The following is a 27,653-nucleotide window of genomic DNA, read 5'->3' on the forward strand; positions in this document are numbered from 1 at the left end:
ATCACTTGAGCCCAGGAAGCAGAGGTTGCAGTAAGCCGAGATTGCACCACTGCACTCCAGCCTGGGTGACAGGGCAAGACTCCATCTCAGGAAAAAAAAAAAAAAAAAAAAGGAAAGTCAGAATTTGACCATTGGGATTCAAAGGCCCGTGGTATCACTACTGCACAAATCCATACTCTGAGAAGGAAATTTCCCTGTTACATCCACATGTACCCTCTGAGTCTCATTTGGTTCAAAACAGACTTGGATCACCCTTGGTCTATTAATGATGCATACCCCCATGTCAGAGAGAGGCCCAAATCCAGGCGCCCTGTGCCCTTTGCATTTAGTCTCAGCACCTGTTGCTAAGTCTCACCCAGACACCCAGCCCTATATCTCTGTCGCCCTCAGACCTATGTCCTGAGCCTTTGTTAAATGACTCATCTTCCAGCTCATGATCACACCTGAGAACTAGCATCTGACAATCTTGCCAGCTGTGCCCTTCCCTGAGGGATTCTGAACACTGTGACCCTCGTACCTCCTGACTCAGCCCATGGGTTCTGATGGCCCATTGTTTCATACTTCGCGGATTCTCTTCCTCCTTTTGTCTTTTCTTTCTTTCTTTCTTTCTTTCTTTCTTTCTTTCTTTCTTTCTTTCTTTCTTTCTTTCTTTCTTTCTTTCTTTCTTTCTTTCTTTCTTTCTTTCTTTCTTTCTTTCTTTTTTTGTTGTTGTTGTTGTTGCTCACTGCAACCTCCGCCTCCTGGCAGAACCCCATTTCTTTTGGGGGAGATGCCGCCTTATTTCTTATAGTCGCGGTGAAACTGTCAATTATAGTTCTCCAACTCCACCCACCCACTGAGGTGGAGAAATGACACAGGCCAAGCCAACAAGACTAGTGTTTTCTCTCTGGCAACAATGACAGATTCAAGGGGTTGGCCCAGTTCAAATTGGACCAATTAGAGTTCCTCCCTGGGATTAATATCAAGATGCCAAGAGAAAGGAGATTTTTGTTTCTGTTAGTAGCTGCTATGTTCCCTCCATGCCTCTCCTTAGTACCTAAGATTGAATAAATCAATCACCAAGTCTTTTCAGGCTTATATTCCATTGGAGACATTAAAGTTCTCCTTGACCAGCCTGGGCAACATGGTAGAGTCCTAGCTCTACCGAAAAAAAAAAAAAAAAACAACAACAACAATAGCTGGGCGTGGTGGCACATGCCTGTGGTCCCAGCTACTCAGGAGGCTGAGGTGGGAGGATGGCTGAAACCCAGGAGGTAGAAACTGCCTTAAGCATTGTTTGTGCAATGCTCACTGTACTCTAACCTGGGCAACAGAGTAAGACCTTGTCTCAAAATAGAAAAAAATCTCCTGGGCATTGGATGATACTAAGAAAGTATCAACTGTGTAAGGTGTGATAATGTAAGTTGGTTATGTTTAAAACGAATCTCTTTTGGAACAAGGATTCGCAAATTTTTAAAATAAAGGGCCACACAGTAAATACTTTAGCCTATGTGGACTAAGAGAGAAAAATGGAAGCTACTATGTAGATATTTAATAGCAAGAGAGAAAAAAAATTCACAATTTTTAATTGATGAAATTCAAAATGTAGTAATGATAATTTAGTACAAATTTTTTTGTTACTATTCCTTATCAAGCTCATGCCTGTAATCCCAGCACTTTGGGAGGCCGAGGTGGATGGATCATCTGAGGTCGGGAGTTCAAGATCAGCCTGACCAACTAGAGAAACCCTGTCTCTACTAAAAATACAAAAAATTTTAGCTGGGCGTGATGGTGCATGCTTGTAATCCCAGCTACTCAGGAGGTTGAGGCAGGAGAATTGCTTGAGTCCAGGAGGCAGAGGTTGAGGTGAGCTGAGATCACGCCATTGCACTCTAGCCTGGGCAACAAGAGCGAAACTCCATCTCAAAAAATAAAAAAAAAGTATTTTTAGAGCAGGGAAATTGGTCCAACAGCTGTAATTTGCCATCCCCTGTATTAAAAATGCATACTAAAATATTTAAGAATGAGATGATGTGATGACTGAGATTTGCTTCAAAATATTCTGGCATTAGGGAAGTGTGTGGTGGGAGTATAGGTGAAACAAGAATTGGTTTTGCATTAACTTTTTTTTTTCTTTTTTCTTTTTTTGTTGAGACAGGGTCTCACTCCATTACCCAAGCTGGAGTGCAGTGGTACAATCATAGCTCATTGCAGTCTCAACCTCTCAGGCTCAAGTGATCCTCCCACCTCAGCCTCCTGAGTAGCTGGGACCACAGATGCATGCCACCATGCACGGCTAATTTTTTAATCTTTTGTAGAGACCAGAGCCTCCCTATGTTGCCCAGGCTGGTCTTGAACTCCTGGGCTCAAGCAATCCTCGTGCCTCGGCCTTTCAAAGTGCTGGGGTTGCAGGAGCCACTGCACCAGACCTTGCATTCATTATCGAAGCTGGATGGTGGTATATGAAGATACATTATGTTATTCTATTTTACATATGTTTGAAATTTTCCACAATAAAAATTATAAAACAATTCTTTGAGTGGAGATGTCCACCCAGAAATGCATCCCTGGCATCAGAAGTTTAATGCCATGCTTGAAAGGCTTCCTCAGAATTTCTGGTATGGGGGAACTGTCAAAAAACATCAGGGAGATTGATGAATGCAAGGTATCTCACACACCCAGGCCCCTTGTGGGGCACTGCCTTCTCATAGCACTAAGTGGCCATGTTTCATAGCACATGACTCCAAGTAGCCACTGATTGGCTAAGATTTGGTCACCTGACTGGGATGCGATCAAATGATTGGCCATTCAGTGACCAATGATATGGCTGAAGAAGAAAAGGTGAGCAAGACGGATCATATTCTCTTTCCTGAGACTATTATCTGAGAGATCCTAGTGAAAGAGGAGGCGGGGTTTGACTCTGGACTAGACTGAAGACTGCTGGAACAGGGAAAAGGCACCAAAAGCACCTCTCCATAAGATGTGCCCACCAGCACCATGACAGTTTACCATTGCCATGACAACACTCAGAATTTACCAGCCCTTTTCTAGAAATTTCTGAATAACCCAACCCTTAAATTGCATGTAATTGAAAATGGGACTAAACATGACTACAGAACTGGCCCTGAGCTGCTACTTTGTGCTCAATGCCTATGGGGTAGCCCTGCTCTGCAAGGAGCAGTGCCTCTGCTACTTTTGGGCAGTGCTCCAGTTTTGGGCTCACCTGACCTGCACCACTAGGAGAGTGACTATTTATATCCTTGTAATAACTACCTCCTTCATACTCATCTTTCCCTAAAACAAGTTATGTTAAGCCTTTGCTTTAATGAAAACTTCCCAAAATGCCCTTTCAATTTGCACACACCACTCATTTCCTTCTACCACAGCAGACACCACCAGATGGATCTAGGCTGTGAGAAAGAGTTCTATCTGGACTTTTGGGAGCTCTCAAGATTTTTGACCCGAGTGGTGGTTTCATGGTTGTTCATTTGTGAATATTTAAGCTCTTCATATATTTTCTGCACTCTTTTCTATGCATATCTCACAATTTTTTCTCTTTCCTTTTTTGTTATTATTATTTTTTAAATAAAATAGAGGTGAGATCTTACATTGTTGCCCAGGCTGGTCTTGAACTCCTGGGCTCAAGTGATCCTCCCACTTCAGCCTGTGAAAGTACTGGGATTACAAGCATGAGCCACCATAGCCGGCACTATTATTATTATTATTATTATTATTATTATTATTATTATTGTTACTATTATTTTGAGACCGAGTCTCGCTCTTGTCACCCAGTCTGGGGTACAATGGCGCAATCCCCGGCCCACTGCAACCTCTGCCTCCTGGGTTCAAGCGATTCTTCTGCCTCAGCCTCCTGAGTTAGCTGGGTTTACAGACGCCCACCACCAAACCTGGCTCATTTTTGTATTTTTAGTAGAGACGGGGTTTCGCCATGTTGACCAGGCTGGTCTCGATCTCCTAACCTCAGGTGATCCACCCGCCTTGGCCTCCCAAAGTGTTGGAATTACAGACTTGAGCCACCGCGCCTGGCCAATTATTTTTTTAAACGTGGAAAATTTTACCTCCAAAGCTTTCGAACACTTTGCTCAGGAAAACTAAACACAAACTCTTTCAAAACTGTCTTTCACATACCAACCCACTGAATGTTTGAAAACCTGTGTGTTTTCTCCCGTGAAATAAAGCTCTTACCCAAGTTCTTCCAGGAAAATGAGGGATCACTTTAGGCAGTGGTGATGGCCAAATTGACCATGAGAACTTGGTCTCTGCAGACCCCCACCTAGCCTGCCAGCAGGAACAACCCTGGATCCCCATCCAGCCCTCCCCGCAGGGCCAAAACACAGACAGGCGAGGAACCAGAGATGGCTGGTTTTATTAAGGGAGATCTAGTGCTTATCCCAGAATCAGCCCTTGCTGCCTATGGTCTTCTTGATCCAGTCCAGGTAGCGGCAGATGTTGGTATAGACACCAGGTCTGTCGGACCTCCCACAGGGGTCTGAGCCCCAGGATGTGATGCCCTGGAGTGCACCATTACACACCAGGGGGCCTCCAGAATCGCCCTAGACAGGGAGAATGAGAACAGGGTTGCATCTGAGATGTCCACAACATCCCTTTTCCTGCTGTGCCAGCGTTTTACCAATTCTTTAACATGACTGGTCCCCTGTAGCCAATGGGGGTAAAAGCATTGTCCCCTGAGACCAGTCAGGACAGGGCTTGGGAATTCCATGTACAGACAGACGTGGTGTCTAAGGGTAGTGGTCAAAACACTGACAGAAGAGGGGAAAGAATGAAATCCCAACCAGGCTTGGTGGCTCACCCCGGCAATCCCAGCATTTTGGGAGGCCGAGGCAGGCGGATCACTTGAAATCAAGAGTTCCAGACCAGCCTGGCCAACATGGTGAAACCCTGTCTCTACTAAAAATACAAAAATCAGCTGGGCGTGGTGGTGCACGCCTGTAATCACAGCTACTCGGGAGGCTGAGGTGGGAGAATTGCTTGAACCCGGGAGGCAGAGGCTGCAGTGAGCCAAGATTGTGCCACTGCACTCCAGCTTGGGGGGACAGAGCGAGACCCTGTCTCAAAAAAAAAAAAAAAAAAAAAAGTTCTCGAGGGTCCAATCCAGGGAGAAGACGGTAGGGATTACATGTAGAGGACTGAGCTTAAGTTTCCTCCATTCCTGGTCAATAGTGAAGGCATCATTGATTGCAGTTGCCAAACACAGGAGAAAGGATCAAGATTCTTGTGAACACACACACACACACACACACCCCATATCCCCAAGGGACAATGGCTGAGATCTTTGTGGAAGACACCGTTTCTATAGAACAATCCAGAGAGACTAGCTTTCATGGCAGTATCGCTGATGGAAATGACTCCATTCTTGGCCCATGGGGAAGAAAGCATTGTCTTTAGGGACCAATCATTGGCAAAGGCGGTGGGGCTTCCAGGAAGGGGACAAAGCCAGGGGTAAGTGCTAGGAACAGCGAAGTTGCGGTTAGAAGAGAGAGTTATAGCTATAATCAGTCCCAAGAGGAAGGGATGGGAGCTCATTGAGGAGGCACTGAAGTCAATGGCACCATTTCCCCCAGCCAACTGGGAAGACACCATTGTCTCGCAAGGAACCAATCACAGAAGGGAACCAGCCTTGGGATTCTAGCCCGGTCTCAAAGAAAAGTGGCTGATCACCTGGCCAGTGGTAAAGTCGGCACAAATTCTATGATGTAATGCTGGGAACGAGAGCAGGGAACTCGCCTAACCTCTAGCCTCAGACTCTCTCCTTCCTGGACATCTACCCCACCCTCTATAGCCCCCAACTCTGCACCCTGTCCTGTAGGTAAAGGTTCGAAAGAAAACAGAAGCAATTAAATGCTCCTAACCCCTATGCGGTGTGACTTTCAGAGAAAGTTTGGCCTTCTCTGAACCTGGCTCCCACTCCATAGAGATAGGGGCGACCACTCCGGATGCTAAGTCTTTGGGGTCACTCCCCTTACCACCCCCACCCCCATCCAAGCCTTGAACCTCTAGAGGGCAATGAGGGATGAGTGAGGAGGAAGATCTCAGAAATCGCTCACCTGGCACGTGTCAGCCCCTTTGCTGCTGCCTGCACAGACCATGCCATCTGTAATCTGCCCTGGGTAGGCATCCTCACACTTCTTCTGGGGAAAGATTTTTACTTCTGCACAGTTGAGAGTGTCAGGAAAATTCTCTGAGGGGGAAGAGGTTGTAAGATTCCCTGAGAGAGCAGCCATTTGCCTTCATCCCTGTCTGGATCGAACCCCTTTCTTTCCAGGATGTAATGGGGGAGTTTTCCAGCTGCCTGGGGGAATTTTCTGACACTCTGCACAGGGGACCTCACTTCTCACCACATGAAACAAAGCTGTACTCGCTGCTATTGGGCTTTCTCCATCTAAAGAGGAGCCCTCAGATCTCACATGTTTTTTCTTGCCCTGAGCCAATTTCAAATCAAGGGGCAGGGGGGTTACTTGGAGGTGCCCCTTTATGACACCTCTGAGCCTCTCTTTCCAGTCTTCCTGCCGTCAGACAGCCAGGTCCTCAATCTGTGCTAAATTCTGCTCCTTCCAAATGTCACCTCCTCCTGGAAGCCTTCCCTGATCACTCGAATTAAAAAACACCATCCCTGCATTACTCCCTATCTTTTTACGCTCCACAATATTTCCTTACAGCACTTAACTCTACCTAATATTTTATTTTATGTGTATTTGTTTATTGTCTGTTTCTCCTACCTAGCTTGCAACTCCATAACGACAAGAACTTTGTACAGTTTGCTCATGGCTGTGTATCCAGTGCTTGCAACAGCACCTGGGGCATAATAGGTGCTCAATAAACAAGAGTTGAATTAATGATTGAAAGTGGAATTGATCTTTTTTATTAACCTCTTTTGAGGAATAGACTTCTTCAAAGCCTCTCTGAGGGGGAAAAACTTCCATCTGGCATCTCTACGTGCCAAAAGCAATATGCTCATAATCTCATTTAATCCTCCCAACATCGCTTTGAAGGAGGGATGCATTCATTCATTTCATTATTTATTGATCCAGCCATCCATTCCACAAATATTTATTGAGCATCTACCATGTAGCAGGCACCATTCTGAGCACTAGAACACAATGAAGAAAACTGATGGAACCTGAACCCTCACGTAGCTAAAAAAATCTATTGGTTAGTGATTCCCATTTTGCAGATGAGGAAAGTGAGGCTCAGAGATGGAAAGGAATTTGCCCAGGGAGAAGGGGCAGAGCGATAGTTTGAACTGATCTACTTGATTTGCGAGCATGTGTGTTTCTACAGCAGCAAACTGTCTCATCCGAAGCATTCAGAGCAGGAGCGAGGCAGGCAGGGACCCGAATGCCAATTTTGCCACTTCCTGGAGAAGTTCCTTGACTCTCTGAGCTGAGTCCCAATGTTTTCACTGTGAAGGAAGACGAGGGGCTGTCTGGATTCTGGAGTCCCAAAGGGACAGCTTCATTGGAGGTCCAGACTCTGGGGTCCAGAGTCAAGAGGGAGCTAGGACTGCTGGAGCCTGGGAGAAGAAGGGCCTAGACTCCTGGTTGTGAGGGAAGAGGGGACCAGGGCCCAGGTTTCCTGGGTTCAAGAAGGAGAAAAAGGCCGGGGGCAGTGGCTCATGCTTGTAATCCCAGCACTTTGGGAGGCCGAGGCAGACGGATCACTTGAGGTCAGGAGTTTGAGACCAACCTGGCCAACATGGCGAAACCCTATCTCTATAGCAAATACAAAAATTAGCTGGGCTTGGTGGCGAGTGCCTGTAATCCCAGCTACTCGGGAGGCTGAGGCACGAGAATCACTTGAACCCAGGAGGCGGAGATTGTAGTGAGCTGAGATCATGCCACTGCACTCCAGCCTGGGCAATTGAGTGAAACTGTCTCCCCCAGCAAACAAAAAAAAAAAAAAGGAGGAGGGTCGGGGGGAAGGTGCTTAGGAGTCTCTTTTCCTGGGCCTCTGAGAAGTCCAAATATCCCAAGTGTGTTAAGATTATATAAAATCCTATACAACCAAAGGTCTCATAGGATAGCGCTCTCTGCCATAAAGGAGGCTTTTCTGGCCCTGCTTAGCAATCTGCTAGTTGGTCCTCTTTCTCTCACCACTCTTGTTAGTAGTCTAGTCTTCGAGGCTTCTAATATGACTCCTGCTTGTGAATCTCAACATCATGATCACTTCCCTTCCTTGTCTCCCTCTGGGGGACCAAGATTTGCCAATAGCTTGGGGTCCACTGAGCCAACCAGATCCTCCTCTCCCTCCCATTAGTGGACAAGCCCACTACCTCGGGGACTGGTGACAGTGCCCCAGCCCGAGATGATGCACGTCTGGCCAGGCTGGGTGCAATGATCTGCCAGGCTGATGGGCTTCACTTTGGGCCCCAGGGATGCCTGGTCACGCAGCTGAAGAAGCATCAGGTCGTGGTTGTGGTCCTCCACATCGCTGCTGTTGTAGCAGGGGTGTGGGATGGACTGAACCACAGGTATTTCTTGCTCTGGGCCATCTTTTTTCTGTAGGCTGTGGTCTCCCAGGCGTACTGTGTATTTCCTGTAATGGCGGGAATAGTTTGGGACCCAGGCAGTGGTATTGAACCCGGTTCCCTCCTCCTTCAGACCCAGGAGTCCAGTCCTCAGCTCTCTTCTTCCTGAGTCGAAACCCCAGCCCCCTCTTTCCTTTTAGCCTCAGCCGGCCTCGGGACCCGTCATCCACTCACGGTTTTTTACAGTGGGCAGCCGTAAGGATCCAGTTGCCACCTATAAGGACACCGCCACAGAGTAGTTGCTTGCCCTGGAACAAGGCTGCCTGCCAAGGCTGCGAATGGGGTCGGCACTCCTGACCCCCCAGCACCTTGTTCTCCTGTGCCCTGGAGTGTCCTGCAGCAGGAGGGAGAGGGTTGGATCGCCACCCTCTGGGGGCAGTGCCAGGGCTGGGAAGGCCACTGTGGGTTCAAATGGACACACAGCAAGTTCTCCACGTACAACTTAGTGAGGGAGGTCCAGGCATCCACACACTGCCACACAGGCAGACTCATTTCAGTCCGTGTGTCATCATACAAAAGTCACACACCCCAGAATGCCCCCACATGCTTCCACTTGAGTCTACATGCCCCCTGTACTCCCATGTGAATCTATGCCCCCAAGCAAGCAGCCCCCTACAGTCTGTAGGTATTCAGACAATTTACAGCATCACCGAACCTCCTCCTACCTGCTGCTACCTGTTTCTTGCCTCTGTCCACCCTGAGGAAAGCCCACAGAGGCTCCTGCATCATATCATACTCTTCACATTTGTGCACACGCACCCACATAACCACCACGGCATTCCCACAGACTCCCCAGCACCACTGCTGCCTTCAGAGCCCTGCCCTCCGGAGGCCTCCGCAACCCTCCTCACCTGCCCAGGCTTCCCCCAGCAAGAGCAGGAACATCCACGTCTTGGCTGCACGAGGTCGGGGGCGTCCCATGGTGAGGTCTGGTAAATGGAGAGGGCGGGGCCGGTAGACAGGAAGGAGGAGCCTGAAATCTCAGTTCTGGATTTGGGGATGGGGAAGGGAGCGGAGAATATCTGGAGCTGTTCTGGGCTTCTCTGGAGGAAGGGGGAGGCTGGGGGACTGGATTCCCACATTCCAAGGGAGAAGGGAGTCCTGGATGTCTGGGTCTGAGGGAACAGGGAGCTGGGAGCTGGGACTCCTAAATTTGGGAGAGGAGGAAGCCGGGGTCCAGACTGCTGGGTCTGGAGAGAGAAGGGCATCTGAGGCTCAGGTCCTGGAATCTGGAGAAGGAGGGTCCGGGGCCTGATGTCGGTGTCTGAGTACCTCTCTCTGCACCTCACCTTCCAGAATCCAGGGGCGGGGTCACCTACTGATTCGGACCCAGTGGAGGAGGCCCCAGTACTTCAGTTCTCGCTGCCTGGTACACGATTCTGGAGGCTTTTAGCTCGATTTTGGAGACTTTTAACTGGGAATCTCCGCCTCCTGCTCCTCCTCCTCCTGCACTAGAGCCTGGGGAGCTTCTGGGAACTGGAACACTGGGTGTGAGTGAGAAGGGGCGGAGGGGGCTGAATGTGAAATCTTGAGGGAGGAGGGGCTGGAATCTCAGACTTCTGAGGCTAGGGAGAGGAAGGAGTCGGTGCTCAGACTCTAGGATCTGAAACGTAAAGGGCTGGGGGCCAAGACTTTAGTTCTGAGAGGGGAGGAGGCTGGGGACCTGGATTCCTGGGTCTGAGGGAGAGGCTGGGGACTTGGACTCCTAAATCTAAGGGAGGAGGGGCTGGGACCTGGGCTTTTAGGTCTGAGCGAGGAGGGGCTGGAGGCCCAGGCTCCTGGGTCTGAGGGAGGAGGGGGCTGCTAGGGGCTGAGACTCCTGGGTCTGAGGGAGGAGGGGCTGGGGGCCTGGATTCCTGGGTGTGAGGGAGGAGGGAGCTGGGGGCTAAATTCTAAGTACTTTTAAAAGGAGCAGCTTGGAACCTGATCTTTTGTGGGAGGAGGGGCTGCTGCCAGTAACCCGGAACCGAAGAAAGGCAGGTCTTCCTGGGTCGGAAACCAGAGGGTGGATCAGGCCCCGCCCGCTGCCCCCTGAGAGGTCCGGGATCTGGGAAGGCAGGTTTGGGAGGCACTGTGACCTGGTTTCCCCTTCCCCTGGAGGCGGCAAGACCAACCCAAGCAGAACCCAGGAGTCTTGCTGCAACAGGGCTGATGGAGAGAGACTTTAGGCAGGACTTACTAGGGGTTTAAGGGGGAGTTGCAAGGCGGTACCGGTGCCCTCATCTGCCCTTCATCGCCCACCCGTTTGCCCTCCACTCGTCTCACAGCTCAGGCAGAAAGAAGGTGCGGTTTCCCGCGTTTACTGTAAAATCATCCATTGGCTGTAAAGGTATCCAGACCCTCCCTCAATTTTCCCCCCAAGTCCCCGCCAGGATTCAAACCCAGGACACGCCCAGGACGGGGCCACAAGGGGCTGAGCTCGACACTGCCCAAGCTCCACGTGGGCGGAGCTACTGCGCCCCTGACGTCACGAAGGAGTGAGCTCTGGTGAAGGAGGCGGGTCCACAAGGGGTGGAGTCCCGAGGGGAAGTCCCATTGGGCAAAGTTCCGAAGGGCGGAGCTATTCTGTGTAAGTGGTTCCTTGGGGCGGAGCCACAGGCTGTGCTGTTCCAAGAGGGAGGCGATGGCTGTCGGTGACGTCATAGAGACGGGCTCTGAAGGGCGTGTCCCTGCTCGGTTCCGAGGGGGCGCGACTGTGTGTTGCTGGACCTCGTGAGGGGGCGGAGCCTCAGGGGCGGAGCCTCAGTGTCCAGAGGGGAGTCTCAGGGCAGATGGCAGTCAAGGGCGGGAACCATTGAGGCTGGAACCCTGCGGGAACCCCCGACCCCGTGCCCTTCGGCCTCTCTTGGTTTTCCAAGGTGCCCCTGTGGCTCGCAGGCTCAGCTCTCCATGATTTCTTGGATCCAGTCAAGGTAGTGGCATACGCTGGTGTAGACTGCTGGGCGCCGGGGTCTGGAGCAGGGCTCAGCACCCCCAGACACCACACCTGCCAAGGTTCCATTGCAAACCAGGGGGCCCCCAGAGTCACCCTGTACGTGAGAGACGGGCAGAGGAACTGTTAGGCCACTCTGCTCATGACAATTACACAGGCCACTTCCTCCTTCCCAGAAAGGCCCCAGCCCCTTCTTCCTCCAACATCTGAGAGTCCCCCAGCTCCAGCCTCTCCTCCCTCAGACCCAGGAGTAAAAGCTCAGAGCCCCCACCTGCCCGCAGGACCTAACCTCCTCCTCCCCCAGGACTCAGACTCTGGACGCCCAGCCCACTCCTGCAGATCCAGAAGTCTGGAGCTCCAGACCTCTTCTCTTTTACACTGAGGAGTCCAGGCCCTGGTCCCATCCTCTCCCAGGAACCAGGTTTCCCAGTCTCCTTCTCATTTTGACCCAGGAAGGCTGGGGGCCGACCCCTCTGCTCCCCTAAATCCTAGAAAGCTTGGCAGGACAGCCTCATTTTCCCCAGAATAAGGTCTCACCTGGCAGGAGCCTCGGCCCCCCTCCCACAGGCCTGCACAGAGCATGCTGTCCGAGATGTGGCCGGGGTATGCCCAGTGACAGAGTTTGTTCTCCAGGATGCTGATGTTGGCACACTGCAGTGTGACTGGAAACAGCGCTGTCAGGGAAGAGAACTGTCAAGGATCCGCAATTGTCTCCAACACACTGAGCACCCCACCGCCCTGAGTCCTCCCTGCAGCTTTTCCAAAGGACCCATGGAGCCACATTTAGGACTCTCAAAGACAGAGACAACAGACGGTGACAAAGAGACAGTCATAGCATGCAAGAGAAACAAATGGAGACAAGGAGGAAGAGGGCCAAGAAGAGAGAGAGGCTGGCCGGGCACAGTGGTTCACACCTGTAATCCCAACATTTTGGAGGCCGAGGCCAGCGGATCGCTTGAGGTCAGGAGTTTGGGACCAGCCCAGCCAACATAGTGAAACCCTGTCTCTACTGAATATACAAAAATTAGCCTGGCATGATGGCAGGCGCCTGTAATCCCAGCTACTCGGGAGGCTGAGGCACGAGAATCACTTGAACATGGGAGGTGGAGGTTGTAGTGAGCCGAGACTGGTCACTGCACTCCAGCCTGGGAGACAAAGCGAGACTCCATCTCAAAAAAAAAAAAAAAAAAAGAAAGAAAGAAAAAGAAGAAGAAAGGAAGAGAAACAGAAAGATGCATGCAGAGAGCCAAGAGCCAAGAGGAGATGCATATATAACTCCCCAGCACTTTGGGAGGCTGAGGCGGGCGGATCACAAGGTCAAGAGATTGAGACCATCCTGGCCAACATGGTGAAACCCCATCTCTACTAAAAATACAAAAAATTAGCTGGGCGTGCTGTTGCGCACCTGTAGTCCCAGGATTGCTGAGGTAGAAGGATTGCTTAAAACCCAGGAGGTGGAGGTTGCAGTGAACCGAGATCACACCACTGCACTCCAGCCTGGGCAACAAGAGTGAGACTCCATCTCTTAAAAAAAATAAATAAATAAAAAAGGAAGAAATAGAGAAAGACCCAGAGACCTCAAGGGGTGGAAGGAAGGCAGTGAGATAAAGGGAAAAAGATTCACAGGAAGATGGTCACTGATGGAGACAGAGACATAGACAGAAATACCCGACACAGTGTAGTCAGTATAGATGTGGATATGGATATATAATACATATGTGCATTTATATAAGACATGAGCACAGTCTCAGATGCATCAAGGGACATGATAAACAGAATTGGTAAACAGAAGTTGGGGATGGCGGCTGTGCAGGGAGACAGGAGCCATTGGGGTCCATTGGAGTGGATCAGAGAACTTGTCTTGGCTGAAGGGGGCAGCCTCCATTGACTCAGCCCAGTGCTTGCTATTTTGGGAATGTGAGTTCTTCAAACTTTTTCAAGTGAATCCAGAAACTGGCTTTTGTATAAAACCTTCCAAGTTTTAGATATTGGCAGCAACAAATTCAGCAACAAATTTAGATATTGGCAGCAACTGTTTTTGCAATCCGCTGACCCAATTTGGCTAACGGGTCAGTGATCCGTGACTCTGAGAGACATGGCTTTATTCCCATTCTAAGATGAATGTATTTTCACATTTAAACATCTCTGGGCCAGGCACAGTGACTCACCCCTGCGATCCCAGCACTTTGGGAGGCCAGGAGTTTGAGACCAGCCTGGACAACATAGCAAGACCTCATCTTTGCTAAAAATAAAAAAATGACCCGGGTGTGGGGTGTGGTGGCGTATGTCTGTAATCCCAACTACTTGGGAGGTTGAAGAGAGAGGATTGCTTGAGCCCAGGAGTTCAAAGCTGCAGTGAGCCGTGATCACACCACTGCACTCCAGCCTGAGCAACAAAGCGAGACCCTGTCTCAAAAACAAACAAGCAAACAAACAAACAAAAACTCTGAAATTAGAATGTGTCTTCCAGAAAATGATGTTATATAATCAATAGGATCTTTCCTCCTCCTCCTCCTTCTCCTCCTCCTCTTCTTCTCCTCCTCCTCCTTCTCCCCTTTCTCTTTCTTCGCAGTTCATAAAATAATGGCACATCTTAAAAATTCTAGCATCGGCGAGGCGTAGTGGCTCATGCCTGTAATCCCAGCACTTTGGGAGGCAGAGGGGGGTGGATCATGAGGTCAGGAGATCGAGACCGTCCTGGCTAACACGGTGAAACCCCATCTCTACTAAAGATACAAAAAATTAGTGGGCGTGGTGGCGGGCGCTTGTAATCCCAGCTACTCAGGAGGCTGAGGCAGGAGAATGGCGTGAACCTGGGCGGCGGAGCTTGCAGTGAGCTGAGATCGCACCACTGCACTCCAGCCTGGGCGACAGAGCGAGACTCTATCTCAAAAAAAAAAAAAAATTATAGCATCTTAGATTTGATTAAATATATCGATTGGCAGATAGATAGACTGACAGAGAGAGGAGAGAGAAAGGAAGAAGATAGAGATGAAAAGGCAGAGACAGAGAGGTGAGGGAGCCAGATCCCGGGCAAGAGGTTTCAGAGAGAGGTTTGGGCCAGGTCATACCCTTGGGACTGGACACGGCCCCCCAGCCTGATATGAGACATTGCGTGCCTGGGGAGACACAGGTCTGGCTGAGGTTGAGGGGCTGCACAGCAGGACTCAGACGTGCCTGCCTGGGCAGGCGGATCAGCATGATGTCATCATTGTGGTCGTTGGCACTGAGGTCCTTGTTGAAGCCAGGGTGGGGGAAGAAGTCTGTGGCCCGGAACAGCTGCTCTGGACCCTCCCATTTCCAGAGGTGGTGCTCTCCCAGGCGGACCCACAGATACCTGCTGGGACAGGCCTCAGAGGTCAAGCCGGGTGAAGGTAAAGGTCCTTTCAGTCCCAGCCCTCTTTTCCTGTCCATCAGGGTGCTGTGTGACCCTACGGAAGCCACACACCCTCTCTGGGCCCTCGTCATCTATGTCTAGCCCAGGGTACTGTTATTTTAAGCAAGGCACACACCTCCTCTGTGTCCCTGGTCCTCACTCTGATGTTTTGTGTGCCCCCACCTTTGTAGCTGTCCCCACAGAGCACCCTCTCCTAGTTCCAGGCTGAGTGAGCCACCTTCCTCCCTCCTCACCTGGAGCCTTGGTGGTGACTTGGGTCCCCAGGAACGGTGTGGGCACGGGGGGCCCCACCTACCACATAACAACAGCCCCACCCCTGCCCCCACAGGTCTGGTGGCTTCTGTGGGAGTGGCTCTGTATGTCTGAGTGGTGTGTGTGTATATGTGTGCATATGTGTGAAAGGGGATGGGATATGGAAAATCCCCGACTTGGGGGTCATCTCTGGCCTTAGCTTTTCCTGTCTATCATATCCTTCACCTTTCAATGCATGTTTTCCTGGTGTCTAACCTTAAGCCCTTACCACAGTTCCAGCCCACTTGTTCCCCTTGTGGCCCATGCCCTAGACAGCTGGGATCCTTTTGGGGTCGACAAGTCTATTCCCCAGCCTCTAACCTCTGACATTAGGCAGCAGGCTAATGACTGCAAATTCATGGTTGGGGAACCAGAGATATCTGTCTCTGTCTCTCTCTGTCATTCTTGCTGTCTTGGTTCTGGATCTGGGAAAATAGTCCTCAACCCTATATCCCCTCATCCCCCTACCCTTCCCCTGCCTCTGACTCTCTTCCACCTTCATATCTCTGCATGTCTCCTGTTTGGAGACAATGGAACAATGTTCGGCTGAAACCTGAACATTGTTGTCCCAGCCTGATGTACAGGCCTAAGTTAAAAGAGGGCCCATCATGGAGCAATGCATGATGGGAAATTCCCACACAGCATCTCTTACCAGCATCAGTGCTTTATTCCCAGAGGGAAGAAAATGGGAACAGTATGGATGGTCACTTTTTAGAGGCAATGGAGAGAGGATTCCTGCATCAGGTAGCTTCCAGGATTCTATTAGAATGCCCAGAATCTAAGATTCTCGAATTCTCAGATTCTGACACCCTATTATCCATGATTCTACAATCTTGAGGCTCAAGGTTTAGAGTTTTATGAATCCAAGATCCTAATATTCCAGATTCCCCTGGATCAAAAAACTCCAGGATTCTAACATTATCTGAATTAAATCTAAGACTTGAACCTAGAATTTTAATATTCTGGGACAAAAAGACTAGAATTTTGGCTGGGCGCGGTGGCTCATGCCTGTAATCCCAGCACTTTGGGAGGCCAAGGCGGGCAGATCACAAGGTCAGGAGTTCGAGACCAGCCTGACCAATAGGGTGAAATCCCCGTCTCTACTAAAAATACAAAAAAAAAAAAAAAAAATTAGCCTGGTGTGGTGGTGCATGCCTGTAATCCCAGCTACTCAGGAGGCTGAGGCAGGAGAATTGCTCGAACCCAGGAGGCGGAGGTTGCGGCGAGCTGAGATCGTGCCACTGTACTGCAGCCTGGGCAACAGAGGAAGACTCCGTCTCAAAAAAAAAATGACTAGAATTTCATAATTCTGTAAATCTATAACCTTAGAAATTTAACAGTCTGGGATTCAAATAGTTTAAGGCTCCAGAATTCTCTGAAACTCAATATTCTAGGATACTGTGTATCAAAGATTCTAGTACTGTGAGTTTCAATATTCAGTGAATCTAGAAAGCTCTGAATTTAAGATTGTAGGATCACACTAGCCATTATGGCTATTGAACACTTGAAATGTGGCTAGTCCATTTTGTAACAGGCTATTATGTGTAAAATACAGAACAGATTTCGAAGGCTTAGTACCAAAACAAAAGTAAACTGTATCATTCATACTTATTTAAACATTGATTACATGTCAAAATAAGTTTTTGAGTGTGTCAAGTTAAATCTATTAGAATTAATTTTACTCATTCCTTATTTTTTAAATGTGTCCACCAGAAATTTAAACTTACACACGTGACTGGCATCATAATTCCTTGGGGCAGTGCTGACCCAGACTGCTAAGATTCTAATAGTCTGCGAATCTATGATTCTAGAATTTGTGGAGGCTATTGCAGAATTTCATAAATTCAAGATTTTAGGACTCTACGATTCTGGATTTCTCTGGGTCAGTCTAGGATTTGAAGAGCCTAAGTTTCGAATCTTACACTCCTCAAACGAGATGTTGTCGGACTCTAGAATTTTAGGATTTGGGAGGCTACCCTTTCTAATTCTAAGAGTTGAACTTTTGGTATCAGAAGTGGAGGCTCTACACTTCCGGCCTATAGCACCCCTCACTCTCTCCTGACCCCCAGCCACCGCCCCTCCCCAGCGTGGCCAGCCCGGGTCACTCACGGCTTGCGGCAGTGGGCAGCTGTGAGCAGCCAGCGGTCACTGATGAGGGTCGCCCCACAGAAGAGCCGGGTGAGGTGGAAGAGGCCAGCCTGCCAAGGCTGGGAGTTGGGGCGACATTCCTCGGCCCCGATGGCACGGGTGTCTGCCCAGCCATGCCCTGGGGTGGGGACGACGGACAAAGGGGTCAGCGAGGAGCAGGCTGGGAGGGCAGGGAGAGGATGCTGAGAAGCCTAGGGGGCAGGAGGCAGAAGCCTAGGACGGGAGGGAAGAGCAAGATGACCTTAGTACAGCCGTGAAGGGGCAGCCAGCCCGGAGCCTCACCTGCCAGCAGAGAGAGTAGAGCACAGAGGAGTCCCAGCTTCATGACCCCCGGGCACCTGGATCCTAGAACGTGCACCCGGCGCCCAGTGCTGCTTTATGGTAAGCCATGCCATCTCCTTCCTCCTTCATGGGGCCGCCCCTGTGATTAATCGGGATTGGGAAATGTCCCTGGGGGAGGGGGAAGCCCTGGGGCTGTGACAGGGGCCTTGGGAGAGGAGGTAAGTGCAGGGGGACCCCCTTTTGGGATGAACTGGTGGCTTGCTGGGCCAGAGCTTGACTGAATGGAGGAGGAGTGCTGGGGGTGTGGAGAGGTTGTGGGCACCTCCTCTGGGGTCTTCAGAGTGGGAACCCTCATTCCTCATCACCTTGGGCTACAAGATACAGAATCTTTTGTGTCCTGGAAAAGTAGGAAGATCCTTGAGGCCTAAGGTCCTGGGGTGCAGCAGGTGTATTTTGGACAAAGCAGTGGTGTGCAGAGACCAACCTCCCAGAGCAGGCTGGAGGGATGTGCAGGAGGACCACCAGAAAGCAGGCTAGGGGTGGGAGACAGAGTCAGGACTCAGACACAAGAGCAGAAGATACAAAGAGAGGGGGGTACAGGCACAGAAGGACCCCAGGTGAGAGGAGGAGCGGGAGGAGGAGAGAGAACACGAGAAAGATTGAGGGAAACCCAGGTGGAGAGAGGCAGAGACCACAAGGCAGCTGCACAGGTTTACACACCTCGCAGAACCTTCCCTGCCCTGGGGATTTGGGCCTCTTCCCACAAGGACAAGGCCGTCTCCTAGAATGTTGAGAAATCTGGTTCCATCTGGATTAACCCACTCTTGTCATAACCTGCCCCCTTCCCCACAGCTCCACCACCCAAGGACCCAGCTGCCCAACCCTCCAGGAAGCAAGTGCCTTGTGCTCTCTCTTAGTACATCCTGATCTTTGCCAAATCCTGAGAACATTTGCTATGTATCTTTTTCATCCATCTCCCTGTCCCCCACCCCATTGTCCTTTCCATCACCTCATCCTCCCTGCCTCTCTCCTCATCATTCCTTCTCACCAGGTGGACAGTTTCTGGAGGGCTGGGCTCAGGTCTGAGTCATCTCTGTGTCCCAGCATCACCCAGTTCCAGGCGGAACAGGACTTACAGAAGTCCTCAGGAGATGTTCATTGAATGAGTGAATGTCTTTCTCCATATCCTTCTTTTCCTAGTGAACTCCTACTCACCCTTCAACACCCACCCTCAATGCTCCCTCCTCCAGGAAATCTCTGGTTTCCTCAGGCAGAGTCCATCTTTGCCTCCCCTGGGCACTTACAATCCCTTCCACTTTCTCCTGCCCACAGGCCTGGTTATGAAGCTGGGCCGGGGCTCCCCTTGAATGTTCTCTCACTATGTTGTCATGGTTTGGAGCACGGACTCTGGAACTGAACCACATGTGTCCAAATCTCAGTGATTAGGTGTGATCAGTGATGAGGTGTGTGACTTTGGGCAAGTCACCAGACCTCTCTGTTTGCTCCATCTGTTTTTTTTGTTTTGTTTTGTTTTGTTTTTGTTTTTTGTTTTCCAAAATAGGGTATTGCTCTGTCACCCAGGCTGGAGTACAGTGGCACGATCTCAGCTCATTGCAACCTCTGCCTCCTTGGTTCAAGCAATTCTCCTGCCTCAACCTCCCAAGCAGCTGGGACTACAGGCGTGTGCCACGATGCCCAGCTAATTTCTGTATTTTTAGTAGAGCTAGGGTTTCACCATGTTGGCCAGGCTGGTCTCGAACTCTTGACTTTGTGATCCGCCCACCTCAGCCTCCCAAAGTGCTGGGATTACAGGAGTGAGCCACCGCGCCCGGCCTGCTCCATCTGTTAAGTAGCAGTAATAATGAGGGTTGTTGTGGGGATTAAGCACATTTACACACATGGAGCACAACGGTGTCTGACACATGGTAAGCCTTCAATGTCTATCCATCCCCTGCAGAAACCTGCGGTGCCTTTATCATAGCGCATTTCACCCTTGCCTGCAGTTGTCCCACTCCCTTTCCAGACAGGGAAGCCCTTGAGATTGGGGACTGGGTATCCAGTATGTGCTAAGTGCCACCTTAACTGCTATTAAGAGCATTTTAGACCAGGTGCGGTGGCTCATGCCGGGCGCAGTGGCTCACACCCGTAATCTCAGCACTTTGGTGGGGCCGAGGCGGGTGGATCACTTGAAGTCGGGAGTTCAAGACCAGCCTGGCCAGTATGGTGAAACCCCGTCTCCATTAAAAACACAAAAATTAGCCAGGTATGGTGGCAGGTGCCTGTTATCCCAGCTACTCAGGAGGCTGAGGCAGGAGAATTGCTTGAACTTGGGAGGCGGAGGTTGCAGTGAGCCTAGATTGTGCCATTGCACTCCAGCCTGGGCAACAGAGCGAGACTCTCAAAAAAAAAAATAAATAAAAAATAAGAAAAGAAAAAGAAAGAAAGAAAGAAAGAAAGAAAGAAAGAAAGAAAGAAAGAAAGAAAGAAAGAAAGAAAGGAAGGAACATTTTAATAGCTACCTTTACCAACTGTGTTATCAGTGCCTGGTGTTAGGTAAACTTTGCATGTATATTACCCCATTTAATTATTATTATTATTATTATTTTTTGACACAGGGTCTCTGTTGCCAAGGCTGGAGTGCAGTGGCATGATCATAGTTCACTGCAGCCTCAATCTCCTGGACTCAAGTAATCCTCCTGCCTCAGCCTCCTGAGTAGCTAGGACTACAAGGTGTGCACCACCATGCAGGGCTATTTTTTTTTTTTTTTTTTTTTTTTTTTTTTTAGTAGAGACAAGGTTTCACTATGTTGCTCAGGCTGATCTTAAACTCATGAGCTCAAGCATTCCACCTGCCTCAGCCTCCTAAAGTTCTGGGATTACAGGTGTGAGCCACTGCACCCAGCCTATCTCATTTAACTCTCACGAGAGTCTAATTAAGCAGGTGTCTCCATTTCACAGAGTGAAAACTGAGGAAGACAGAGCATTCAAGTAATTTGCTCAAAGTCATACAGCAAAGTGATTGAAATGCATTTCCTTCTCTACCTGGTGAACTCCTACTTATCCTTTAAACCCCTACACAAATGTCCCCTCATTGAGAAGCCTTTCCTGACTCCTTCAGGCACAGCCTGTGGACTTGATGTGGTGCACCCCATACCCCCTTCTGTTACAGCACTGATCTATTTGTGTTGTGTTCACATAGCAATGGGGGTGACTTCTGTGTGCCGGGCACAATGCAGGTGCTTAGAAAATCACAGTGAACAAATATCTGAATCACTGCCCTCACAGAATTTGTGGGGAAGGGTGACATAGACCATTATCAAGTAAACATAAATGAGATAATTTCAGGTATAATAGGTGCTATAAAAAAATAAACGGAGCATCAGGACTGGGTGACCAAAAGTGGACTCCTCTAGCCTGGGCAATTCAGGAAGACCTCCTGGAGGAGGTGACTTTTGAGTGACACCCGAATGACAGGAATGTAAGGCTGGCCTGTCTCCCCGACCTAACTAGCAACTCCTTGAGGGTAGTGCCTGGTCTGATTCATCTTTGAGGCCTGGCATAAGACGTGGCTCAATAAACATTGTGGAGTGACTAAAGGGATGGGTGAGTTGCCTTTAAAAATGAATCGAGTTTTCAAGTTTGCACTGACCTCGCTTCTGATCCTTGGATGACAAACCCAGCTGATATGACTGACTGACATTTCCTGGGTGTGCTAATGGGGGCAGAATGGGAAAGAGGCCACGGAAGGGAGCTATGTACCAGACTCTGTGCTCAGACTTTGTACATCAACCTCCTGTGGGCTTTGCAGCGGGAGGGACCTTGTGATCACCCCTACATATGTCCACAGCACCCAGCACTGGGCCTGGCACATACTAGATGCTCCATAAATTGGTGACTGAAAGGACAAACAAACCAGTGCTTAATGGGAAATTTCTATTGTGCCTATATTCAGCTAGCTTATGTTACTGCTTCAAAGTTCAGGATAAGCTGAGACACTCAAACTTCTTCTTTTTCTGAGAAAAAAAGAGTTTCGCTCTTTCATCCAGGCTGGAGTGCAATGACGCAATCTCGGCCCCCTGCAACCTCCGCCCCCCAGGTTCAAGTGATTCTCCTGCCTCAGCCTCTCAAATAGATGGGATTATATGCCTGGCTAATTTTTATATTTTCTGTACAGATGGGATTTTGCTATTTTGGCCAGGCTGGTCTTGAACTCCTGACCTCAGATGATCCACTTTCCTCAGCCTCCCAAAGTGCTAGAATTACAGGCGTGAGCCACCGCACCCAGTAGACACTCAAACTTCTATTAGCTTTACCTGGACTCTGTGTATTAACTCCCCTCCCCTCCCCCAATTTCAGGGAGAGTCAAAAAATTCCTCCTCCCAAGTTTTCAGGACGAAAATCTCACAGCCAATTAATAACAGACAAACCAAAGATTTTTCCCCTAAATGTCAGAGGGAGGTTTCTTGGCACAAACTTGGCAGTTGAGGTGGCAAGAGTTCCCCAATCTTCACTACCCCCTCAGTCCTCTGGTCTTAGAGGTTAGGATGGAAGCAAGGTGAGGTCCCTTGAGTTCCAGAGGCCCCATGAAGGCAGAGAAGGTGCTATATGACTCACGGCCAGCCTAGTTCCTACCAAGACAGGAGGAACTGGTGTTGGGTGGAATCAGAAGTGGGAAACAGTGGGAGATGAGAAGGAAGTGGTTAAAAGGTAGTTCCTGGGACTTGGAACTAGGGTGGGGAAAATGATTCTTCCATCATCCCTAAGGGATGGGGATGCAGGGTTGGGATTGGGGGCTACCCCGTGCACTTCTTCCCTGGAAATGCTCTCACTGGGATGTGGTCAGATCATGACAACAGGTAACCTTTAGTCAGAGCTCCCCATCCACTGTGTTAAGCCTTACATGACAATCACCATGAAGATTTACATACACGTTATATCATAGTCTTCTCACAACATGGCTAAGAGGTAGGTACGTCATTGTTCCCATTTTGCAGATGAGGAAATCGAGGTTCAGAGAGGGCACTTGGCTTGCCCAAAGTCACACAGCAGGGAGTGGCAGAGGAAGTCAGGTTGGGTGACCCCAATAACTGCTCTCAGAGACTGGGCGATGACCGGCTTCCTTGCTTTTCTGGAATAATGTTTCTCTGCATTTCAGCTTCAGTGCAGTCAGAGAATGGGGATGGGTGGGGGAATGAGGCGAGAGGAGAGATGTTTAGAGGCGTGGAGGGTGGCAGAGGTTTGAGCAGTGCAGACAAGGGGAGAGTTCAGCCGACTGGGGAGGAAGAGGATGGACGACGGAGCCTCTGGGCATCTGGATCAGTTGGAGCGTATGACTTTATTGATCCAGGACATATATTTGCAGATCTGGGTGTAGACAGCTGGATGCTGGGCAGAGCCGCAGGGGTAAACACCCCATGAGAGGATGCCTTGGAGGGTCTCATCACAGACCAGGGGGCCTCCTGAGTCACTCTGGGGGTGGCAGGAAGGAGAGATCAAATAAATGTGCCAACATGAGAACTGTCACTTTGGGATCTGGGGCAAAAGTGATCCCAGAAGGATCACTGGTGAACTCCTACTTATCCTTTAAACCCCTACACAAATGTCCCCTCATTGAGAAGCCTTTCCTGACTCCTTCAGGCACAGCCTGTGGACTTGAAGGTGGGGAAGGAAGGGGTTGGGTTGGGATAAAGACAAGGTTGGGATGGGGTTGGAATTAGGTATGAGGCTGGAGGGTGAGAAGGGAGGTTGACTTCAGGTTATGGGGGGTTGACTGGGGGACGGGAATGAAGACGCAGTGAGACTGGGGTTAGGATTGTAGTTCATGGAAGGTGAGGGATGGAGACGGGCTTGGAAATGGGGATGGGGTGGGGTTAGGATGGAAATGGGATTGAGGATAGGGATGAGGAGGGGGTTAGGACTGGGAAGGGGTTGGGATCAAGGATGGGTTTGGGAATGGAGCTGGGGAGCGGGGACAGGGTCTGCTCTTTTCCCATAACCTCCCTGTCTTCCCCTCCCAGGAGTCAGAGACTCTCCTTGTTCAGACCCTACCTGGCAAGGGTCCTGGCCCCGGTCCAGTCCGGCACATATCATATTGTTGGTGACCACGCCAGGGTAGAAGACCTCACACTCTTTAGGGCTCAGGATAGTGACGCTGGAGCAGGTCAGGCCCTTGTTGTACTTCACTAAAGGGAGAATATGCCAGTAATCCCCGGGTCCAGCCCCCAATCCTTGGGGAGCCAGGAATCCAGATACAAGACTGTTTCTATCCCAGGCCCCAGCTCCTCCTCCTTCAGACTCAAGAATCCTGGCCCCAGCCCCTCCCCACTTAGACCCAGGAGTCCAGGTCCCCAGCCCCTCCTTCCTTCAGACCCACAGACCCAGGCATCCAGGACCCCAGTCCCTCCTCCCTCAGACCCAGGAGTCCAGTCCCCAGCCCGTCCTTCCTCAGATCCAGGGGTTCAGGCCCCCAGCCCCCTCCTCCTGAGATTCCAGCCTCAGGGCCCCAGCTCTTGCCTCTCCGGGCGGCCGTGGTGCCCCAGCCAGCGACCTGGCACTGGTCTCCAGGCTGGGCACAGTGGTAGGGAAGCTGCAGGGCCCGGACGCGGGGCCCCGGCACTACGGGCCTGGCCAGCTTCAGCAACATGAGGTCATGCTCATCTGTTCGCCTTGGCAGGATGGGGCCTGAGCCCTGGTGGTACTTGGGATGGACAACAGAGCGAGTGGTCCGGCGGAGCTGCTCGCCCTGAAGAAGCAGCAGGTGGTCATCCCCGACTCGAGCCCACAGTGGCCTGGGGGGAGGAAGAGGCATGTGAAGGCAAACCTTTCATAGGGACTGGGAAAGCGGGCGTGGGCAGTGGGGTGAGGGCAGATACTGGGGCCCGGAGATAGGAGGGGTCTGAGGGAAGAGGGTCTTGGGGGAGAATCGGACCTCAGTGGACGTGGGGAGGAGAAATCAGGTATTTGAGCTTCAAGGATCTGCAGGAATTGAGGGGGCTGGGGGCCTGGACACCTAGGTAAGCCTTCGACATTTTCTTTTATTTGTTGAGACAGAGTTTTGCTCTTGTCACCCAGGCTAGAATGCAATGGCTTGATCTCGGCTCACTGCAACCTCCGCCTCTCAGGTTCAAGCGATTCTCCTGCCTCAGCCTCCTGAGTATCTGGGATTACAGGCGCCCGCCACCACGCCCAGCTATTTTTTGTTTGTTTGTTTTCTGTATTTTTCGTTGAGACGGGGTTTCACCATGTTGGCCAGGCTGGTCTTGAACTCCTAACCTCAGGTGATCCACCCGCCTCGGCCTCCCAAAGTGCTGGGATTACAGGCGTGAGTCAGGGAGCCCGGACCTACTCCACATTTTCTCTGTGATAATACCCAGCCCTTCCTCCTTCAGTGGGGACTCACGAAGTGAACCTTTTCCTTTAGTTCTAAATTCCTGACCACACTGGACCCTGGCTTCTGTCTGTTGCGGGCAACCACTTCCTCCTAAAGCTCAAGGAGAATCAGCGGGACAAGAGTGACGGGCCCAGAAATGAGGAGAAGGACCACACCGCCCCCTGGCGGCCACAGCTCAAGCCCTGTCTCTCCTCCTGCTGGAAGGACAACAGGGACCGCACCTCCAGCTGTGGGAGTTCCGAGAGCCCCGGCCCTGCCCGCTCCTCCCTGGAGGCCGCCTCCACAGCCCCCCCGTGGCGTCCTCGGGGATGAATCTCCTCCTACTTGTTCCCGCAGTGCGCGGCCGTCAGCACCCAACTCTGGTCCACCAGGACACCCGCGCAGTGGAATGAGAGGCCGTTGAAGAGCGAGACCTGCCAGGGCTGCGAGCCTCGCGCGCACGGGGCGCCGTAGGCTGCGGGGTCCAAGCGCGTGTCGTTTTGGGGAAGCAGCACCGCCTCCGCGGCTGGAGAAAGAAAGGAGATGGGATCAGAGCACGGAGGGCAAGGGCTGGGTTTGGGGTCGGAGCTGGGCTGTGGGACTGGACTGCGTTCGGGGAAGGGGGACGCAGCCAGAACGGGAGGGTGGTAGGGAAATATTGGGGGTTTCGCGTGCACCGAAGGGAATGGGAGGAGAAGAAGTGCGTGAAAGTGGAAGGAAGCTGGGATAGGGTAGCGTGGAGTAGGGTGGGTCTGGAGGGCAGGGAATGAACACAGCGTGCCTAGAGAGCTGGCTAGAACGCCGCAGGTTCTAGATAGAGGGGCGGGGATTGAACGCGGCGGAGAGGTAAGGGAGAGGGGATAGAACTCGGGGAGCAGGGAGGAGAAGGGATGGGAATAACAAAACGGGATTGAAAACCGGGAGAGGGGCGGGGCGCAGTGGTTTACGCCTATAACACCAGCACTTTGGGAAGTCGAGGCAGTTGGACCGCTTGAGCCCGGGAGTTCAAGACCAGCCTGGGCAACACAGTGAGACCCAGTCTCTACACACACACACACACACACACACACACACACACACACACACACACACGTCAGTCGCGGACGCATGCCCCTGTAGTCACAGCTACCCGGGAGGAGGTGGGAGAATCGCTTGAGCCCAGGAGGTGGAAGTTGCAATGAGCCGAGATTGGGCCACTGCACTCCAATCTGGGCGACAGAGTGAGACCCTGTCTCAAAAAAAAAAAAAAAAAAAAAAAGCCGGGTGTGGTGGTGCATGCCTGTGGTACCAGCTACTTGGGAGGCTGAGCATGCTTGAGCCCAAGAGGTCGAGGCTGCAGTGAACTCTGGTTGGGCCACTGTACTGCAGCCGTGGAAACAGAGCAGGCCTGTCCAAAAAAAAAAAAGAGAGAGAGAGAGAGAGAGAAAGAAAGGAGAGATAAAGAAAGAAAAAAGAAAGAAAGAGAAAGAAGAGAAAGTAAAACAAGGAAGAAGAAAGAAAAGGAAGGGAAGAACGAACGAAAGAAAGAGAAAAAAGAAAGAAAGAAAAGAAAAGAAAAAAGAAAGAAGGAAAAAAGGGAGGGGAGAGGGCAAAAAAGCGGTAAGGCAAGACTCAGGATAAAACACGGTTGTGCAAAATGGGGCGGGGCCGGGATGGGGCGGTGTAAGAGGAGGAGAAAGAACTCGGCGAAAAGTCCACGGAAGAGCGAGAATCCGGGTGGCAGAAATCGGACGGGGCCTAAGTGGGGCGGGACAGCCAGGGGCCAAGCCAGAAGGGCCCAGCTGACTTGGGGGCGGGCCCTGTTCTGGAGCGCTGGGTGGGTGCTGCGGTCCCGGGGGAGGAGAGGTGCGCGGGGCTTGGTGACAGGAGCACACTCTCCTCCCGCCCGCGCCTCCACCCGCGCCTCTCGCGGCCCTCTGTCCCCCGCCTCACCCCAGAGTTGCGCCATCAGCAGCGGCAGCAGCTTCGCCAGAGCCCGGGCGCCAGAGGCGGCGGAGAGGTGGAGGTGCGGGGGTCTCATGGCCAGGATCTGCTAGGGTGTGTGTTGGGGGGTGGGGGCGGGTTAAAATAGATGCTCCGTTGGAGACCCCCACCTCGCCGTGCTCATTCGCCCAGCCTGCGCCACCCCAGCCCGCGAGCACCCTTTTGACCTGCAGCCGATAACCCCAGGGGCGGACAGATGGGAGATTCGGGCTGGAACAGCGGCAATGAGCGCAATTACCCTAATGACGCCCCTCGCAGCATCTCCCCGTCCTCCCTGTGCCGGAGGGGAGCGCTCTCCGCGCCCCTGTTGCAGCCACGCCGCGCCCGGGGTTTCCCCCTCCTTCTCGCGAGGGGTGGGGATCCAAGGCTCGTAGCCAGTGGGAGCCTCTTTCTCAACCTTACAGCGGGGGGACTTCCGCGTCCCACAGGTGGAGAAACCGAGGCTCCAAGCAGGCTGCTGCCTGTGGCCCGGGGGTCCCCACCCATCCTCTCGCAATCCACCCCAACCCGGGTGAGGTGCAACTAGCTTTACCTGGGAGTCGCCGATAGGAAGGAGGGAGGGGACCCAGACGTGCCTCTGCCCTGCCTGTGGTCCGCCGCTGGTATCCTCTGCCCAGGGACCCCTGGCCGAACCTTCCCTTTTAACCCTGAGGAGTCCGGAAGCTTCTCCGCCCTCCCCTACCCCCACCCCCGGGCTCCCTCCCTC

At 51.4% G+C, this 27,653-nt stretch overlaps 3 protein-coding genes across 8 annotated transcripts; all 3 read right to left on the reverse strand.

The window, feature by feature from the left end:
* Positions 1 to 4,350: 4,350 nt before the first annotated feature.
* LOC105497131 (kallikrein related peptidase 8) lies at positions 4,351 to 11,137 on the reverse strand. 5 transcript variants are annotated; one of them, XM_024797685.2, is made up of 8 exons: positions 10,725 to 11,136; positions 10,469 to 10,592; positions 9,835 to 10,110; positions 9,397 to 9,474; positions 8,720 to 8,879; positions 8,291 to 8,553; positions 6,066 to 6,199; positions 4,351 to 4,553 (listed from the first exon to the last, which is right to left on the reverse strand). In XM_024797685.2, the coding sequence occupies exons 4-8, from the start codon at positions 9,464 to 9,466 to the stop codon at positions 4,398 to 4,400; spliced, it is 783 nt and encodes a 260-aa protein (XP_024653453.1). In that variant the 5' UTR covers positions 9,467 to 9,474; positions 9,835 to 10,110; positions 10,469 to 10,592; positions 10,725 to 11,136; the 3' UTR covers positions 4,351 to 4,397. The 5 variants fall into 5 exon arrangements, with proteins under 5 accessions (XP_024653453.1, XP_070943684.1, XP_011766221.1 ...); XM_071087583.1 differs by lacking the exon at positions 9,835 to 10,110 and having other exon boundaries at positions 10,725 to 11,137; XM_011767919.3 differs by lacking the exons at positions 9,835 to 10,110; positions 10,469 to 10,592 and having other exon boundaries at positions 10,725 to 11,137.
* A 287-nt stretch (positions 11,138 to 11,424) lies between these two features.
* On the reverse strand, positions 11,425 to 17,758 carry LOC105497130 (kallikrein related peptidase 9). Its single transcript, XM_011767916.2, has 5 exons — positions 17,596 to 17,758; positions 17,275 to 17,431; positions 14,549 to 14,814; positions 12,015 to 12,151; positions 11,425 to 11,574 (listed from the first exon to the last, which is right to left on the reverse strand). The coding sequence occupies exons 1-5, from the start codon at positions 17,636 to 17,638 to the stop codon at positions 11,425 to 11,427; spliced, it is 753 nt and encodes a 250-aa protein (XP_011766218.1). The 5' UTR covers positions 17,639 to 17,758.
* Positions 17,759 to 21,937: 4,179 nt separating this feature from the next.
* LOC105497129 (kallikrein related peptidase 10) lies at positions 21,938 to 27,616 on the reverse strand. 2 transcript variants are annotated; one of them, XM_011767914.2, is made up of 6 exons: positions 27,480 to 27,616; positions 26,897 to 26,993; positions 25,310 to 25,490; positions 24,109 to 24,383; positions 23,644 to 23,777; positions 21,938 to 23,064 (listed from the first exon to the last, which is right to left on the reverse strand). In XM_011767914.2, the coding sequence occupies exons 2-6, from the start codon at positions 26,982 to 26,984 to the stop codon at positions 22,912 to 22,914; spliced, it is 831 nt and encodes a 276-aa protein (XP_011766216.1). In that variant the 5' UTR covers positions 26,985 to 26,993; positions 27,480 to 27,616; the 3' UTR covers positions 21,938 to 22,911. The 2 variants fall into 2 exon arrangements, with proteins under 2 accessions (XP_011766216.1, XP_011766215.1); XM_011767913.2 differs by having other exon boundaries at positions 26,897 to 26,996.
* Positions 27,617 to 27,653: the final 37 nt, after the last annotated feature.

Source organism: Macaca nemestrina, chromosome 20, assembly GCF_043159975.1.
Source record: "Macaca nemestrina isolate mMacNem1 chromosome 20, mMacNem.hap1, whole genome shotgun sequence".
Lineage (NCBI taxonomy): Eukaryota > Metazoa > Chordata > Mammalia > Primates > Cercopithecidae > Macaca > Macaca nemestrina.